This window comes from Salvia miltiorrhiza, chromosome 7 (assembly GCF_028751815.1).
Source record: "Salvia miltiorrhiza cultivar Shanhuang (shh) chromosome 7, IMPLAD_Smil_shh, whole genome shotgun sequence".
In the NCBI taxonomy this organism is placed as follows: Eukaryota; Viridiplantae; Streptophyta; class Magnoliopsida; order Lamiales; family Lamiaceae; genus Salvia; species Salvia miltiorrhiza.
The window spans coordinates 36,195,726-36,214,197 of NC_080393.1; the positions used below are offsets into that span (position 1 = coordinate 36,195,726).

Below are 18,472 nucleotides of genomic sequence, written 5' to 3' on the forward strand. Positions count from 1 at the left end.
ATTATGGTAATATTGATGTCTATTTATAAATGATGAAAAAAATAAAAGACTTGATGTTTAATATAATATCATATAAAAATACTTAACATTTATCCTAATATTAAATATAAATTTAACCGATCAATTACAGCTTGACACTCGTCATAAACAACGTGCGGAGACCTTGTGGTCTTATTGGGGTGGCTGGGCGCCAATGGGCAGTTGGGGCATTACATTATTATTATTATTACAATTACAATGCTCCAAATATCCAAAAAGTAATTTTAGAAATTGAGTTGAAGAAGTGTGATTCTTTAGAGCAGCAAATTCCCTAATTTTGTTTTCTTTAGAGCAGCAAGAAGTATAAAGTTAATGGGGAAGCGTCATATTTAATTTTTTGCAAGAAAATAGATTAGGCAAGAATTTAGAGTAAGTTACAATATGAGAATTTGGAGAGAATGGAATGTAGAGTGGAGATTTCAAGTCCCTAACCTCTTGGTACCACATTCTGAGCAGTACTTTGAGGACTCCCTCAGATAAGGAATTCCACATCCGTCGCAGAACTTTGCCGGACCTGTTGGCTGAAACCAAAACCAGCAAAACATATCACTATCTATTTTCATACCACTTGTCAGATTTCAAAACCACCAAACGTCCGGTGAAAAGCAACAAGCAAAGTAAGAATGAACCCACCAAAGCGTGCAGACGCCCTCCAAGAGACTGTAAAGCTATATGGTTGAGAACTGCTGAGGGCTGCTGGTTGTGAACCATTTCAGGCAACTGAGGTGGGGGAATACACTGTTGGCCGTGCATATACTCAGTCGAATGTGAACTGTGATTCATAGAATTGTTATGGCCCGGGTGCATAGGATGATACTGTGCCTGATTTGCATATGTTGTTAGACAAAAGTAATCCTTGCCTAAATGAAAAACAAAATGACGAAAACAATGACAAAGTCTTTTTCTAATTGACATAAAAAGCCAATCTAAGGACAGTACATAGTCTGCTCATATTCACCCCAAAAAAGAACCACCTACGAATGTGGAGAATATACTAGACTGCCAAATTGAATTAGAATCAGCAATCCAATATATTTTTTGCGTCCATAGGAGTGAGTGTCTGTTAAAATAGACACTGTGTGCCATTATGCTTTTAACAAGCTTCTGCACTTTTATGGTTAGCATATAATGATAATCAGAATCATTTGCAGCAATAAAACAAGGAACGCAAACCAGGGATGAAAAATAAAACAAACAAACAAAACCAAGCCAATCCAAGCTGTTTTATGCATATAGAAATGAGAAGTTCATAAAATATCCCAACATGCTGTTACAAGGCAAAAATACCTGAGAATTAATTTTAAGGGAGTACAAGAACTATAAACAAGACCTCAAAGAAAAATTCTTATTTACACATTTTCATTGAGTGACTGCATAATTTTAGGATATAACGCTTAGATCCTTTGTATGATAATCCATCATTGGTTAATAGATGCTTTTTCTGTTCCTCTTGTGATTTTAAGGTATAACCGAAGATCCTTTGTATGATATATGCTACAAATATTTTCAACCAAAGATCATTAACATATAATTCATCATTGGTTAATTGATTGATGTTTTTCTTATTCTCCTGTGATTTTCCAATCAAAGGCTCGGTTGGAATAGGCTGATTCAACATCTTCTAAAGCTTTAATTAGACAGTAGATGTACATGGAACTAAACAATACATATTCATCATGTCCATGATAATTGATTCAACGCATTACTTTTACTATCAAGCTTCTTTATCATCCTCCAGCTAGAAAAGAAGGATCAAATGAAGCACTAACAAGACAAACAAATTGATATAGCACACTGCACATACATCAAACTCTAGTCACATGAAAAATGAATGCACCCCAGTTGCCAATAGAAATTGATATAGTTCACATACATCAAACTCTAGTAACATGAAAAATGAATGCACCCCAGTTGCCAACAGAAAGATTATCTCACTTCATTTGCTGCTCGATAGCCTTGAGAAGTCGCCATTGAAGAAGAATTTTCAGGACTAGGAAATGCCTGAAAGTATGTTGGGAGTTTTAATTTGATAAAACCATTGAAATGGTGAGGCCAAGAACCAACATTTCAACTCAAATAATTCTATATTACTTACAGGCAAACCAGGCATACTGGAGTTAGAATTCGACACAACGCGCCTATACTTGTGCCTTGGAGCATAAAATTTGTAGTCTCTAGCATAAACAGCAACTTCATTCCGTCCGGTCAGCCTCTTAAACCTATTTGAGATAGGGTAGTAGATGGTCAAGAGTGCTGTCACCATACTAAAAGCATACAGAATGTAAGGTATAACATTTAAAATTGAGATAACAGGATGTGATACAGAATAAGTATAAAAAATATGATCAATTAGATATTACCCACAACTTGCAAACACTTCGTGCAAATTGATATACCACAACTTGCAAACAATAACATAATGAATGTAAATGTATTGTAAGGAGTCGCAGTATACTCACATAGTACAATAAATTATGATTTCACTTATACTAAACAGGCTTCTGTTATATTTATAATGTTCAAAAGATGATGCACTGAAGCCATCTCCAAAATATCAATAGGTCTAGAATAAAATATTAAAGCTAGTTTCGATTAAACCTCCAAAATAACCATCAGCACAAACACGCTGAAATGACACCACAATGCATACAGCACCATCACTCCATCATTAAAAACATCACCTCCAATGTTGACAAATTCCTCATTAGACCAACAAAACAGCAGTTAGAAACCAAAAGTTTTATCTAAGCATTCCACAGTTAGCCATAAAAACATAAATCACCTACAATGCACTACTCAAGCTACAATATCTTGCAAAGATGTAATTAAGCGACAGAAAAGTGAAAAAGAAATTACGAACTTACTTATTAAGAGATGAAATAAGGGCGGGTTAAAAAAACCCAAGAAAATGAATATCTTGTCCCTAAGGAATGAAAACCCAAAAAGACTGATAGTCATAAACCGACTGCATGCCCCTCTTCCTAACAAGGGTGTTAGTTATTGACATGCACATAAGTAGAGAGACACATTAGCTAATCAAGGATAAAATTATGCAAATCAGATACCCATAATTTATGCCAATAGTCTTCTAAGTGTTCTCCTATTCTATGGGCTAAATTAATTCCCTTATTTTTCCACTTCACCAATACATGATATTGGAGATTCAACTAATTCCCTCAGCAGTGAAAGTTACAGACTTGGCAAGGAAGGTGACGTGAGATGGCCTAGCTAAGGCTTTGTGAATCTTTACCATTGTTTACTAATCAATTACAAATTAAAGGTGGGGGCGAGAGAGATCACTCAGCTCTCCCATATTATCTCTTCCCTGAATTTGAATTTAAAACCAATTTGAGAATTTGAGGTGCCACCCTTCATAAAAACAATTGAACAGTCCAAAAGGTAATACTTAACATAAAGAATCAAATTCATTCAACACATACTTTTTCCAGACACATTACTGTGATAAGCCAACTTTTGGTTAACTCAATACACAGCACAAGGAGCTTTTGTTTTGTTGTAGCATATTGTAGTTTTCCATCATTCAATTATAGTCCTTATACTTGTTATGTTAATCATGATTCACCAAGATACATTTATGTCGTGCATTCTCCAGTTTCAAACAACTTCTTATCAATTTTGTATACTTCCTCTGTCCATGAAAAATTTGCCACAATTTCTTTTTCGGTCCATCCACAAAATATTGCCACTTTCATTTATAGTAGTAGGGTCCCACACATCTCCACTCACATTTAAAGTGGGAGCCTTACTCTAACAACTTCACTCACATTTTATTAAAACTCTGTCGTCCACAATGTGACAAATTTTTGTGGACGGAGGGAGTACTTTATTTTAGTTTTTACTTATGCCATAACATATATGTTATGAACCTGAAAGGAAAATTATATTTTCATTAATTTATATCTTTATTAAGTTTTGAAATCTTGTAAAATCCGAGATTGAACAATATATATATTATTAAAATCCAAGATTGAACAAGATATATTATTAAAAATCCAAGATTGAATAAGTTATATTATTAATAAAGATAATACATACATATCTTAAAGATCAACATTTATTTCTTTGAGAACAAATCAAATCTTGATATTGATATAAATCAATCTTTAAGGGCCAATGAAATTGCACCACGTCAGCCCTAGACCCATAGTTATGCGAGCTCAGGCCTAAAACTCGACTCTCCCTACAACTATTAATAGGGGTCCATATCAGTTCTAAACACATCAAATCATAACTGAAGATCTCGAGAATTGGATTCTCTACAACCAATTTCTCTCCATTATTCAAGGAGTACCATCGAGGTTCAATGCGTTCTTCACTGAAGCAGCTCAAGCAAAGTACAAAATTCGATCTAGAAACAAGGCAAATGCCCTGTGCATCAACGTTATAAAGCTCAAAGCTTAAGTCAAGTCTAACGTTCGATTCGAAAATAAGGTGAATGCCATCTGCATCAGCGTCGTAAAGCTCAAAGATCAAGTCTAAGAAGATTGGACACATATTTCTCCAACAAATCTCAATGACTCAAGGACCATCAAAGAATCAACTTGGAGAGAAGAATCAAAGGATCAAATAGAGATAGCATCACGCATACACAAACATACATTTGATGTACAAATATTGAACTTAAACGCAATTTTGTACTCGCTCCGTCTACAAAAATTGTGTGTTTATTACTATTTTCGTCGTTTTTCTTTTTTAAAAACCTCCTTTATACTTTAAACCTCATTCACACTCAATATTTACAAAATACTCACCCTTTACTTTTACAATTTGGTGGCCCAATACTACCATTTAACACTAAAATCACATCTTCCAACTACCATTTGGTGGACGGAGGGAGTATTTATTAAATTAAATTAAATTTGTGTTTACAATGACATCACTTTGTCCCTCATTTACATTAATCATATCCAACAAAACATTTCTAAAAATAATGTCTATTTCATTAATTGATTAATCTCACAAAAACCATTCTATATTTAGTAACCTAACAAATAATGTTAAATTACTGAAAACCAACTAAGTGTTAAGAATCCAAGATCCACAAATGCTACCTACGTGTTCATAGTAATGACAAATCAACTTGATCCTTGAAAGAATATCTACCTAGTCCTTTAAGTAAATTAGAGCTAGACAGGGAATACACCTCCTTTTTATGCATTGAGAATAGTATAGGGTCAATGAAATATACCACATTTATCAAGATCTAAAAGCATATATAGGACTTCAAAATTTAAAAGAACTAGTTTTTTGAAGGGAATGATAATGAAATCATACCACTCAGCATCATCAATACCAATTTTTGTTGGTTTCTCAACGATAGCTAAGCCATTGACCACCACAAAACGAACACGCTTCTCCTCCTGTATCACCAATTCGGGAAACTTCGATCTTGTTTCAAATGAAGTTGCTAGCTCCCTTCTCTTAAATGTACAACTACCTACATGTAGAATATCAACATGAGATAGATTCCAAGACTAGCAACTACATAATTCTCTATCTCCGAAGTAACAAAGGCCAATCTCCAAACATATATAAATAAACCATGTAGAGGGATTAATAGGCATGTAATAGTAATAGATCCATTGCTCCGTCTCAAAACCAGGTGTCGTATCCAGCTATCTCAATTTACATAAATATTGTTTGTTTTTTTGTTTTGTTTTGTTTTTTTTTTTTTCATTTTTGCATCTGTCGACAAGGAAATGGCCTATTCAAACTCAAGTCTAAAAGAGAGACCTCCATATATCCAGTACATGTATGCAACATGGTAAGGAGTTTAGAGAAGCCAAGACACTATGCAACATCGAAAAGAATTTATCACATTTACTGGTACCTTTTGAAATTTCCAGAAGGAAACTTCAGTGTTCTGTTAATTCTAACTCATAGGAAAAGAAATCAAACCTTTTCTAGGAAATTTCTTTGCAAGCTTTCTATACAATCCACCAGCAGCTTCAAGGGCCACACCAATGGTCTTCTCACGGATGCCACTCATTGATGATAATCTCATGTTAACTTCATTGACTAGTGTTTCATAGAGATTAGCAACATACATTAATGGCAAAGCATAGCGTGCATCGCCTTCATATCGAATCTCTTTGGACTTCCTCTTGCTTAAAATTTCCTGTGAGGATTGTTGCACCATGTAATCAGTGTCGTAATCCGACATCTCAATAACATGTGGATCAATAAAATGATTTACGACAATGTCCATAAACCTTGCCCTAGCTGTTTCAATCGGTGACACATCTGGTAAAAGGGTAGCAGTGTTAGATTCAAATTAGATGATCTTAAAATGCTTCAAATACTCAGTAATTATATGGAACAAAAATGTCACCATCAATTGTCAAAATTGAGTAGGAACCACATGAAGACCCATTATTTTCAAGACTACTCCTCTCGTCCTCCACCATGCTGTGAAGTGGTAAAGAGCTTTGGTAAGGCTCGTGCATACAGTCCTACATCATTCAACAACAAAAATTGATAGTTTGTACGGCAATATGACATCAAGAAATAGCAAACCTTGTCATGGAGACAAACATTCATATAGAGAACAGTGTAGTCACTTTGATATTGTGATTAACAAAGTGAGCAGAAAAAGCTTTTCAGAACAACTTGAGGAAAAGCAATCAAGTAATTTAATATAAATCTGAACACGTCTCGAGCAGTTGAAGGGGCGAAGAAAGGAAGGGGAAAAACAAGGAGTTGTCTTAGTAGTGGCAAAAGAGCAAGACCCTTCTGCATACAACTTAGTTTCTCGTATATGGGTTTCATAATCATTTACGGAACAAGAGAAATGGGATTATAAATTAAAGAAAATGCAAATAAAATGAGAATATCAAGCAAACAACAGGTTCTAATATATTTTCGGCTAAAAGTAGGAGAGACCGAACCCCATCAACATCTCGATTAGCATGTCCCCTACAACAATAACGCAGCACCACGCTCACACTTTTAACACCGTACATCAATTCCTCCCAGGTGAAATTCAAAGATCAAAGATTATCATCATTCAAAGGAAAGACAGTTAAAATTGCCTTCCATGGAAATCAAGTCTGTCGCTTTTCACAAAATCAAGCATGGCAATCATAACACTGCAACCAAAATAAAATTAAAATAAAATAAAAAATCCACTAGTTTCGTACTAACAGTGACGACAGCGGAGGAGCGGTCATCGTTATCGTCGGTGACATCATCGGCGGCGGGGTCGGCGACTCCATCCCCGGAATTGCGGTCGTGCAATGAGGTGCCGATGTAGGAGTTAGCGGCGGCTGCGGCGGATGACAAATCGTAGTGCTCCACGGGAACTCTGCTCCCCATCGGCAGCAGTAGCAGCAGCTTAAAACCCTAACCACAGAAATCAGTGAAAAAAGGAGGGAAATCGAAGAGGGAAAAATTTAACGGCTATCCAGACGAAATCTTCTCTCTGAGTGTGTGTTTGCAAATGCAGGTTCCGGGGTTTCCGAAGCTCAGTCCGAACCTCGCGCCGTTGAAACCCTCCCGACCTTCCTAACCCGTAGGTCACGAGATATGTGGGACATGTGTTTGTCGCTTTTATTTGAGTTTATTTATATATAAATAAGATGCAGTACTATTAATTTTAAAAGAAAATATTGCCATAAAATACATAAAGTTTGGACGAATTCTGATTTTACACATAATTTTTGAAATTTGAAATTTGAAATAAAATACATAAATTTTTTTTTTTTTTTTTACTTTTCCTCTAATTTAAAATTCTCTCAAAATTGAGGCTGATGTGGCTGCCAAATTTGCCTATATGGCAAAATCGTTCGACCAACTCAAACGGTTTTAAGGGTGAATTGCCGCAAAATACACAAAATTTGGACGAATTATAACTTTACACGCAACGCAAATTTTGAAATTTTAAATAAAATACACTAAAATTTACCTTTTGTTGAAACAACTATAATCCAAATTATCAGCGTCTAAATTTACTAAAGAAGCGTGACAATGTCAATTACTTTTATCTCATATGTTATTGATATTACACTTAGAGTGGAAATTTGAAATGCCTCATTCCTTAAAGTGTATATGAAAAATACTATATCTTATCAATATAAGCATTTTATGCCCTAAAAGACTATCATACACTGCATGTATTTCTAAATGTGCAGGTTGAATGGCGATGGAGGGGGGAGTGCTCTATGTGTGTGGCACAAGTTACACTCGGAACTTTAAAATTTCTTCTATTGTGTGTTTTAAATTCTGTTTTATTACAAAAGGAAAAATCGATGCTCTCGCTTGTGAGGGTATTCGTATTGTGTCTCGATTAGACCTCACGGATTATTCGTCTCCATACGAGTAATCTGACTACGCTTTGGTTGTGTGTGTATAATTTGAACTCCGATGTCTACTACTTCTTTATGATAGTTTGTGCAATAAGGGCATAAGCCCAATGTGAGAAATTCTAATGTTGGACTATAATTGTTTAGTATTTTATTTGCAAGATGTTCCTTGGATGAGTCTTTCTATCTATAATATTTAGTTATTAGCGACTGAATTTATAAAGATATCAAAGTCCTGTGAATAAATCGATCCTTGGTGTAGTATTTGCGTGGTGATTTATCCACGCTATCACGGGCCTTAATTGGGGAGGGGGGGTGACATTTATTCCACTAGAAAATTAATACTGATTTATCTCTTTACTCTTTAGGTGAGTCGGGGCTAGCATTAGACTTAATTAATCCCCGTGTTTAAGATATCCAATATCCATTAATTAATTAATTCCTCTGACGATCAATTAATTAATTAATTAATTAATTAGTCATTTAATTATAAACGACATCTCGAGTGCTACCACTTAAACTTATTATCATATCGGAACTAATTCCACCTGCAGGGTTTAATACGATAAACTTATTAAGTTTCTCGAGAGGATATTACCATCCTGTTATTAGCAGGACACGGATCCTTATTGCAATATAATCGCATGTCAAATAATAATTGTTATCACCAAAAGTATCGAGTATATTGAGCTTCAAAAGAACTCTCACCCATGATAAATCAAAGCAATAGTCAATATATTATTCACACCGATTAATCCAACTAAGGTTAAGACTATTTAAGTTGCCGAGATCTTGATTCTTAATTAGTCAGAATATAAGAATTCATCTCACTATAATCATGTTCAATACACGAAGGTACTAGCATAAATAAATAGCCAAGACAAACTATTTATCCATTTATGCTACAATCTAAACCAGCAACTCGTCCATAGTTGCCTCGATTGTGAACTCAATTTATATCTCAACTTTTTCCAATTACATGATCTTCTGTGATCTACAACACACCATATAATCTATAGTATGAAATAAATTGGACTATTATAGGATTATGCAATAACAATATTTCAGATAGAAGAATCACAGTGAACTAAGGAATCAATGTATACAAGCATAAAGTCTTGCTTTCAGTATACAACCATTCGCCTTCGTCCCAATTTAATAGACCTTGCCTGAGCACGAATACTAAGAAATGAATGGTCTATAATAAAACAAGAGAGAGAAAATAACTTTTATTGAGAATTTATATTTGTCAAAAAAAGTAGGAAAGCGAAATGAAGATATTCCTTTTTAAATGAGGAGAGATCTAATTATATGTGGCCACAATGATATATAGTGTAAATAATGAGTTATGTGAGGTTATTTGTTATATGTTGACTTTCCTATTGAAATGAGATATCCAAATAAGAAAATGTGGTTTACTGAATTGGGACAGGGAGAGTATTTACCTTATATTTTGATATAGTGTGTAAACACAAACTTTATATTTAATTTAACAAATACAAAATTATGTACAACTTCAGTATTTGTAAATCAAATGCATTTGTAAGAGTTGCTATCTCTATTTGATTATCTGATTTTTCTCTTCAAGTTGATTCTTGGACGAGCTTTGAGTAGTCCTTGAGATTTGTTGGATAAATATGCCTATGATCTTCTTGGACTTAATTTTCAAGCTTTATGACATCAATGCGAAGGGCCATCACCTTATTTTCATATTTAACGTTGGACTTGACTTAAGCTTTGAGCTTTATAACGTTGATGCATAAGGTCTTCGCCTTGTTTCTGAATCGAACGTTGGACTTAATTTGAGCTTTGGGCTTTATAATATTAATGTGGAGGGTCTTCATATTGTTTTCCAGATCGAATGTTAAAACTGATTTGAGCTTTGGACTGCTTCCACGAACAATGTCTCGAACCTCAATAAGACACCTTAAATATTAAAGAGAATTTCGTTATAGAAAAATTCTCGTCCAATTCTTGATCTCTTTAGTTATGATTGTCGTGTTTACAACTAATATGAAAACTCATATATATAATTATAAGAAGAGTCATGCTCTGAATTTGAGCGCGCATGATTATTGATCTAAGGTTGATGTAACTTGATTTCATTACTTCCATATTTATAGTTGTAGAAATAGTCAAATTTTGGATTTGAGCCTGCATGATTATGGGTGTAAGACTGATGTAACGCGATTTTATTGGTCCTTCAAGATTGACACATATTAGATTGACACATAATATTTTTTTAAAGATAAAAAATTAATCCATCAATTAAAAAATTCACTCTTAATGCTCCCGCGGAGTAAAATTCATTCTTAATGTTTCCGTTGAGCTGGACATCGAAATTGCCAGAGTATCGTGAAGACAGTTGCGCCATGTTAGCAATTTCAATATCTGACTTAACTTTAATTTGGAAATTATTATACATATGGAAACATTAAGAATGAATTTTCAGTTGGAGGACAAATTTATCAATTTTAAATGTCGTGAAAAAAATAAAAAAAAAATGCCGAAAGTTCGTCAATTTATATGTAATTAACTCTTTCGTTAATTGTGAAAATTTTATTGCCATTTTTACAATCAATATTATTAGAGTACTAATATATACTCCATCCGTCCCATTGGGCTTGTCCCATTTCTTTTGGACACGGTTATTAAGGAGAGTTGAATTAGTGTAGCTGCTGCTGAAATAGAAATTTTATTAAAGAAAAAATAAAACCCTTGATAGCACAAGCGCTAACAAGGCAAAAGTCAGAAAAACCCCAAAGCGAGGAAAAAAACAGCAACCCAACCAAAAAACAAGCTAAAACAAGACAGAAAAACGGAGGAAGAACGGAGCCGCCGAGGGAGACAGCCGGGCCCGAGCCAAAAAAACCGCCAGTGTCAGCCCGGACAGAGCAGAGCAGAGAAGTCGCTCCAGAGCAGCGAAGTCGCTCCAGAGCAGAGAAGTCGTTCCAGAGCAGAGAAGTCGCTCCAGAGCAGAGAGGTCCCTTCAGAGCAGCGAAGTCGCTCCAGAGCAGATAAGTCTCTCCAGAGCAGAGAAGTCGCCAGAGAGATCAAGCGCCAGAGAGATCAAGCGCAAGAATGCACCAGCGAAGTCGCCGTACTCCAGCCGACCTGCAAACACCAACCAAGAGAGAGCAGCAGACCGAGAGAGAAAAAAAACAAGAGATGAAAGAAAAAGAAAGAACACGAAACAACTGCCAGACAAAGGAATAACCCAACCAACAGGCCTCCTCGAACCTCAAACACTTCCACGGGGAGAAGGGAGCCCAGAGAGGCACCACAACCAAATGGCCACCAACCAAACCCGGCCCCAAAAGTACCCTCAGCCGCAAAAGTAGTCCGAAGCAAAAGTAAAGAAGCTACAACCCGCAAACCCAACAAGCCGATCAGACCCAGTTCCCCGCTAGCAGTGAACCTCCTAATGCAATTACTTTTATAATCAATTCTCAAACAAACCATAAGACCCAATTTTCAAACTTCACAATAACCAGACAAGCTTTAAAGGTCATCTTCACGGGATTGAACAAATGGGGGTGACCAAAAGACTTCCCGCGCGGTTTCCCATGCTCATAATGAAGGAACCATCAGAGGAGCAGAGACCATCAACATACGTCAACAAATAAACAAGAGAAGATATTAAGTCTATTGCAATGAAGACACTCCTGCTAGCATCAACCGGACAAATCACGGCGAGTAAGGTTTGCCGAGAATAAGCGACCAAAACCTTAGCAGCAAACCAACTCAAGGACCACAGGACAAAAGGGGCCAGGTCAACAACCAGAACAATCTCAAACCAGTGTCCCCCCGGGATCCCAGCCCAACCAAGAGAGTGAAACAGACAAGAAAAAACCGGAAAGGAAGAGGTCATTACCCTTGACCGGCAGAACAGGCATAAACAAGCAAAGGAGGCGGGTGATGACTCATCCTAAAATACCTAGCGGATGGACTCGAATTTATACGAGGTCGTCCTAGGGCGGTAAGGTGACTCAAGTCGTCTCTCAAGGAAGGCTTAGCAGGGCTCTAATCATGTTACTCACAGAAAACAGGAAATAAAACCTAAACACTCTAATCGGGTAGATTGGGTCTGACACTCTCTCTTTAGTTCTAGGCGTAATTAAATAAAGCTTGTAAATTATCTAATGCAGAATCAACAGGAAGCATATAAATCTATCTAGGCGAAAGATGGGAAGCAGATTAAGAACGCAGGAAAGCCAAAAACCTAGGGTTTTAACTAGCAATCTAGAAAGCAATAGTAAATCAACAATCATAAACACTAATTATCTAGGCGATGAAAACATCAAAAGCATAAATCAAATATCATTATCTAAGTGCTCGATTATCTAGGCAATGCAATAACAAGAAAGCTTGTAAAGATTAACTAATCAAAATGAAGAACTTACAAACGATTAAATGAAAACAACGATCTAGCGGAATCCACAAGTATCTAAAATGTTTCTCTCTACCTAAGCTAAGGGAAAAAGCATAAAATCGCAGGTGGAGGCTGCTGGGGTCGGAAGTTGTGCAAGAAACCCTAAAAATCGACTTTTAAAGCCCAAAAACGTAACTGCCGGATTACACAGCGACGGCGGCGCCGTGGACGGCAGCCGCCGTGAGGGGCCTTCGCAGAAACTCCAAGAAAAAGCACGGCGCGCGGTGTGGAGGCGGCGGCCGGTGTCAGGACGGCGGCCGCCGTGAGACGGCGGCGCTGTGGACGGCGGCCGCCGTAGGTGGCCTTCGCTGATTTCGCCAGAACTTGCTCCCAACGATGCCAAAACGCTCGGTATCTCCCGATTCCTGCACACGACAGTAGCACACCCAAATAACATCGAGCAAGTGAAGGATAAATCAAAAAGACACGAAGCATGCTCGAATGCACAACAAAAAGACTCACAAATTCATCACAAAATAGGGCTAAACAGGTGACCACACCCCAGGAAAGCGAAGTACCTCAAGAGACGATCCGAATATAAGGCAGACCCCTCTTGTCATCCCGAACAAATTGGTGAATCTTCGGGACTGCAAAATCCCAGTAACCCTCTTCTATTACCGACGAAGCCAAGCAATCAGCAACTCGGTTCCATTCCCTGTAGATGTGAGTGATGATAATATGAAATCCCGCAATAGAAGAAAGTACCTTACGCCAGCGGCTAAAGAACCTCCAGGGAACAGTGTCGGAGCGAGAGCGGAAAAGATCAACCAAGTAAGTGCAATCCGTTTCGACCCAGACATAGTTCCACCCATGGACCACCGTCTGCTCCAGGGCAATAATGAGAGCGAGAAGCTCGGCCTCGAAAGGCCAACCACGTCCAGCAGAGAAGTGGAAGCAACCCAGCACACAAGAAGAGTCTCTAATGACCCCGCCCGCATGAAGGAGAGGAGGAGAGCCATGAACAGAACCATCAATGTTGATTTTGTGCCAGGGGGTTGGAGGAGGGATCCAGAACACATAGACAAAAGAGATCGGCCGGCGAGGTCTGCCAGGCACCCCCAGACCATGAAGAATCAGCAGCTCCTCAACCGAGTTAGCCATCTCACCTAAACATATTTGAGAAGACTCCAAAATAAAAGCCTTGATCTGAATCGACAAGGCCACAACAGAAACCGGAGCCTCTTCAAACACAGCTTTATTACGAGCATTCCAGATACTCCAAACAGTAGACATAACCCCAACTCTCCAAAGATTATCCACCTGCTTGCTAGCCTGTCTCTTTATGGCCCAGATGATCAAACTCCCGAAATCATGAAACCCCGAAGCGTCGACACTAAACCAGAGAAAAAGATACTGCCAGACCTGTCTAGCAACATCGCAATCCCAGAAGATGTGATCAATATCCTCATCCGTAGTCCGACAAAGAGGGCACCAGTTTGGGCCAATGAAGCCAGAACGGCGTAGTGAGCTGGCGGTAGAGAGACGCCCCAGGATCGCTCGCCAAGTCACAATGGATCGGCGCGTCGGGATGAACTGAGCCCAGATCCAACTTTCCCAATCAACCAAAGGAAACTTGGGGCGGACATGATCCAAAGCGAGCGCGGCAGAAACCTCTCCAAAATGAGAATGAATCCAGGCCCGATGATCCTTCCCATCACTAATAGGAACCGACACGATATCAAAAGCAAGATCCGGGAAAGTCTGCAAGAAATCCAGAGTAAAATGCCAAGAATCATCAAAGAAGTAATCCGAGACTGGCTGCCTGAGAATCTGATGAACATTAGCAGGAATCTCGATTATGTCCACCAGCCGATACCACAACCAATTATCCAGCCAAAAAAGCACAGTGGAACCAGAACCAATAGAACAGTGAGTGTCTCTAACAAGATCCTGAATAGCGGCGCGGGTGCTTAACCAAATCGAGGAGGAGAACCAAGGAGAGCGAGGCCTCAAACAGGAATCCAGATAGCGCTGACGAAAAAGCTGAAAACCAATAGAATCCGAGGTAACCAGCAACCAGCCCAGACGGAGCATGAAGCTCTGACTGATGTGAGTAAAGGACTTCACATTCAGCCCTCTCTGATTCTTAGCAGCACAGACTCTATTCCAAGACACCGAAGATCTAGGTTTAGAAGTAGTGCAACCTGTCCAAATAAAGGACCGGCAGGCTTTATCCAGATCATGAAGCAGCTTGGCCGGCCATTTATAAATCAACATGCTATGGACAGCCGCACTCTGGATGACGGAAGTGACAAGACAAATACGCCCAGCCATAGATAACTGCATGCCCTGCCATCTAGGAAAGTGCACAATGATGCGGTCACGGATGCAAGAAAGACGACCAATGGAAGCACGTCCCGCAAAAATGGGGACCCCCAGATAAACAAAAGGCAGAGAGCAGATGGAGAACCCCAACTCTCTCTGCAAACGACGCTTCAGCTGAACAGGCACCCCTCTACCAAAGAAAATTGTGGATTTGTCTTTATTGCATAATTGTCCAGAAACAGAAGCGTAGATTTGAAGAATAGAGTCAATCATCCTGCAACTGCGCTTCGTAGCTTTGCAAAACAAAAGAACATCATCAGCATACAGAAGATGAGAATGGAAGAGCAGGGAGCGAGACATCCTCATCCGAGCAATAAAGCCCATGTCAGCAGCCTCCAGGAGAAGTCGACTCAAGACCTCTTCAACCAGACCAAACAAAATCGGCGACAGAGGGTCCCCCTGGCGGACCCCACGAGAGCAACTGAAGAAACCATGAGTTTCCCCATTGAAGAGGACAGAGATCCGAGCCGACTCGAAGATAACTCTGATCCAAAGCCAGAAAATCTACGGGAAACCGAAATTGAGCATAACCGTCTCAATGAAATCCCAGTTCAGAGTATCAAAAGCTTTCTTGATGTCCACTTTCAGGGCCATGTTCCTTCCCTGGATCGATCGCTCCATGCAATTAACCCCTTCAGAAGCGAGCATAATACATTCCTGAATAGAGCGCCCAGAGATAAAATCGAACTGATTAGCAGAGACAATGTCAACCGCCACCATATTCAGACGAGACGCCAAAATCTTGGTAATGACTTTGAAAAAGAAATTCCCCAGCACAATAGGAAGGAAATCAGAGACCAGCAACGCATCATTCTTCTTGGGAAGAAGGCAAAGCAGGTTGGAGTTGAGGCCCTGAGGGAGATATCCATGCGTGAAGAGCCGACGGACCGCGGCAACAACATCCTCTCCCACGATCTCCCAAGAATGTTGGAAGAAAGCCCCGTTAAAACCATCGGGACCGGGGGCGCTATTCCTATCCATGGAGAAGACCACCGAGCGAACATCATCCGCCGAAGGGATATCCGTGAGCAACGCAGCATGGGCAGGAGAGACCAAAGCAGGAATGTAGCCAGAAATCCACGACCTATCCACCATCCCAGAAGTCGGCTCAGAAAAGAGATCCTCGTAGAAGTGAATCACATGAGCAGCCATGGTGACCGGGTCTTCCGAAATAATCCCATCAATACTCAGCTGCTTGATATTCTGCTTGGAGCGACGCCATTTAACCATAGCATGAAAAAAGCGGGTGTTTCTATCTCCATCAGAGAGCCAAGAAACCCGACTTTGCTGCCGCAAGTGTTCGGATTTGCGAAGAAGGACAGAACCAATGCAAGCTTGCAAATTTACTTCCTGATCAAACAGGTCATCCGTGTACCCCTGCTCGTCAATACTCTCTTGGAGAGAGCTCAAATCCTGTTGCAGCTCGGCAAGAGCAACATTGTAGTTCCCAAAGGTGTCCCTATTCCAAGTCTTGAGGATCGGCCGAAGGCGTTTCAGCTTTTTCATCACCCTGACCATCGGGCAGAGACAGTCCAGCGGGGAAGCCCAGGAAGCCCGAACCTGATCAAGAAAACCCTCATGATTACACCACATATTCAGAAAACGAAAACGACGTCCCGTCGGGGTAGTGGCAGAGTCCAGACATCTTAAAAGAATGAGGGAATGATCAGAGCCTAGTCGAGGAAGCACCAGAGAAGACGCCGAGTACCAGAGATCAGCGAAGGCTTGAGAGAAAAGAGCCCTGTCAAGAACCGACTCAGTCGGGGAAGGAAACCTTCGCCGATCAGTCCAAGTGAAGAAAGGCCCAGAGGACTCCGGCTGGATAAGATCGTGGTCATCAATGAAGGCACGGAACTCAGCACAGGGAGTAGAGGCCGGAACTCTGCGTCCCCGCCGCTCATGAGCCCCTAAAATAGAGTTGAAATCCCCGATCATGAGGAAAAGGCCAACAATGAAATGCTCAATGTCCGACCAGAGTTGACGGCGTTCCACATAATCACATGAAGCATGAGTGAAGGCCAGAGTGCAGACAATCCCGAGAATGGAGCATTTAAGGACAACCACCTGATCAGAGGAAAAAACCACCTCCGGAGTAAGCGAATCATCAGCGAACACCCAAATATTGGAACGACGCCTGTTTCTATTATTCTGATGAACCGGCGCAAGATGTAAAGAACGCCAAAAAGAAGAAGGAATCCTGGAAAACCGAGTCTTAGGCTCCAAAATGCCCAGGAGACACGGGCTGTAGGTACGACAATAATGAGAAAGAAGAGGCATAGACGACGAAATGCCTCTAATGTTCCAACAAAGGACATTCATTGAGAACCGAGAGTGAGGTCATCCTCTTGAGAAGGATCAAAAAAATCATCAACATCCTCATCTCCCCAATGTTTGGATGAAGCCCGGACCGAAACCTCGGTCATACGCTGAAAAGCATCAGACGGGGAAGAGTCAATGATAAAGTTCTGTATAGAGGCTCCAGCCAATTGAGCATCTGAAACTTTTTTTAAAAACTCCGTCGGTTTATACGAGCGGCCCCGTCTGGCGACCATTAAAGAATCTGATGTCGAGGAGGACCTGTCGTTCCTAGCACTCTGAAATTGAGGGCGAGGTGGCCTCGAAGCAAAGATGAATTTTGGGTGCGGAGAATGTGGACCCAGGCTGCGGCCGGAGCTTGTCGAGAGAGGGGCGCAACTCTGATTGTTCTGATTCCGATCAGGCCTGGAGGGGCTGTCACTGCCCTGACCATCCAAATGATCTCTGTTGTGATCGTCAAATGGGTGCTGTTGCTGGGAGCCACGAGAAGTATTCACTGTAGGATGAACCCCAAACGTATTCTGATCAAGAGACTCCTCCTCAGTTTGATCCGTCCCAAAAACTGGAGTAACTCTGTTGTGCTGATGGGCGTCTCTCGGAGCAGCCTCCTGGTCCTGTTCAGCTATCTTTCTGTGCTCCGACGTCTGGTTATGCTCAGTCGACTGAGCCGGAGCAGTAATAGTCTCGCCATCAGCTTGGAAAGAATCCCGATCAGCCCCCACATTAGAGACGGAGTTTAAGTTGCTCCTATCGCCTACTTGTTGCTCACAGACATGGGCTTTCTCCGGCCTCTTAGAATGTTCTTTGATTATGCTCATATCATTCGGGCCTTTTCCCATCTCAGAATCCAAACCTTCCTCAAGGACCTCAAAAGCATTGAACGTGGCAACGTCCGCAGAACCAGCTGACGGGGAAAGCGAAGGTTTATTAGTAGGAACCCCCGCCTCCAAGGGAACCTCCCCAATGTTCTTTCGAGCATCCATTGTCTGTTCGGAGTCGTCCTTCTGAATAGCAGTGCCTTCCTCAGTTCGAGCCCTCC

General features: G+C 40.1%; 1 protein-coding gene across 3 annotated transcripts; it reads right to left on the reverse strand.

Moving 5' to 3' along the window:
* Positions 1–365: 365 nt before the first annotated feature.
* Positions 366–7,604, reverse strand: LOC130996223 (uncharacterized protein At2g02148-like). 3 transcript variants are annotated; one of them, XM_057921734.1, is made up of 8 exons: positions 7,204–7,604; positions 6,392–6,512; positions 5,959–6,303; positions 5,335–5,497; positions 2,135–2,258; positions 1,975–2,040; positions 673–861; positions 366–560 (listed from the first exon to the last, which is right to left on the reverse strand). In XM_057921734.1, the coding sequence occupies exons 1-8, from the start codon at positions 7,372–7,374 to the stop codon at positions 459–461; spliced, it is 1,281 nt and encodes a 426-aa protein (XP_057777717.1). In that variant the 5' UTR covers positions 7,375–7,604; the 3' UTR covers positions 366–458. The 3 variants fall into 3 exon arrangements, with proteins under 3 accessions (XP_057777717.1, XP_057777719.1, XP_057777718.1); XM_057921736.1 differs by having other exon boundaries at positions 7,200–7,604; XM_057921735.1 differs by lacking the exon at positions 7,204–7,604 and adding an exon at positions 6,948–7,037.
* Between the last annotated feature and the right edge of the window lie 10,868 nt (positions 7,605–18,472).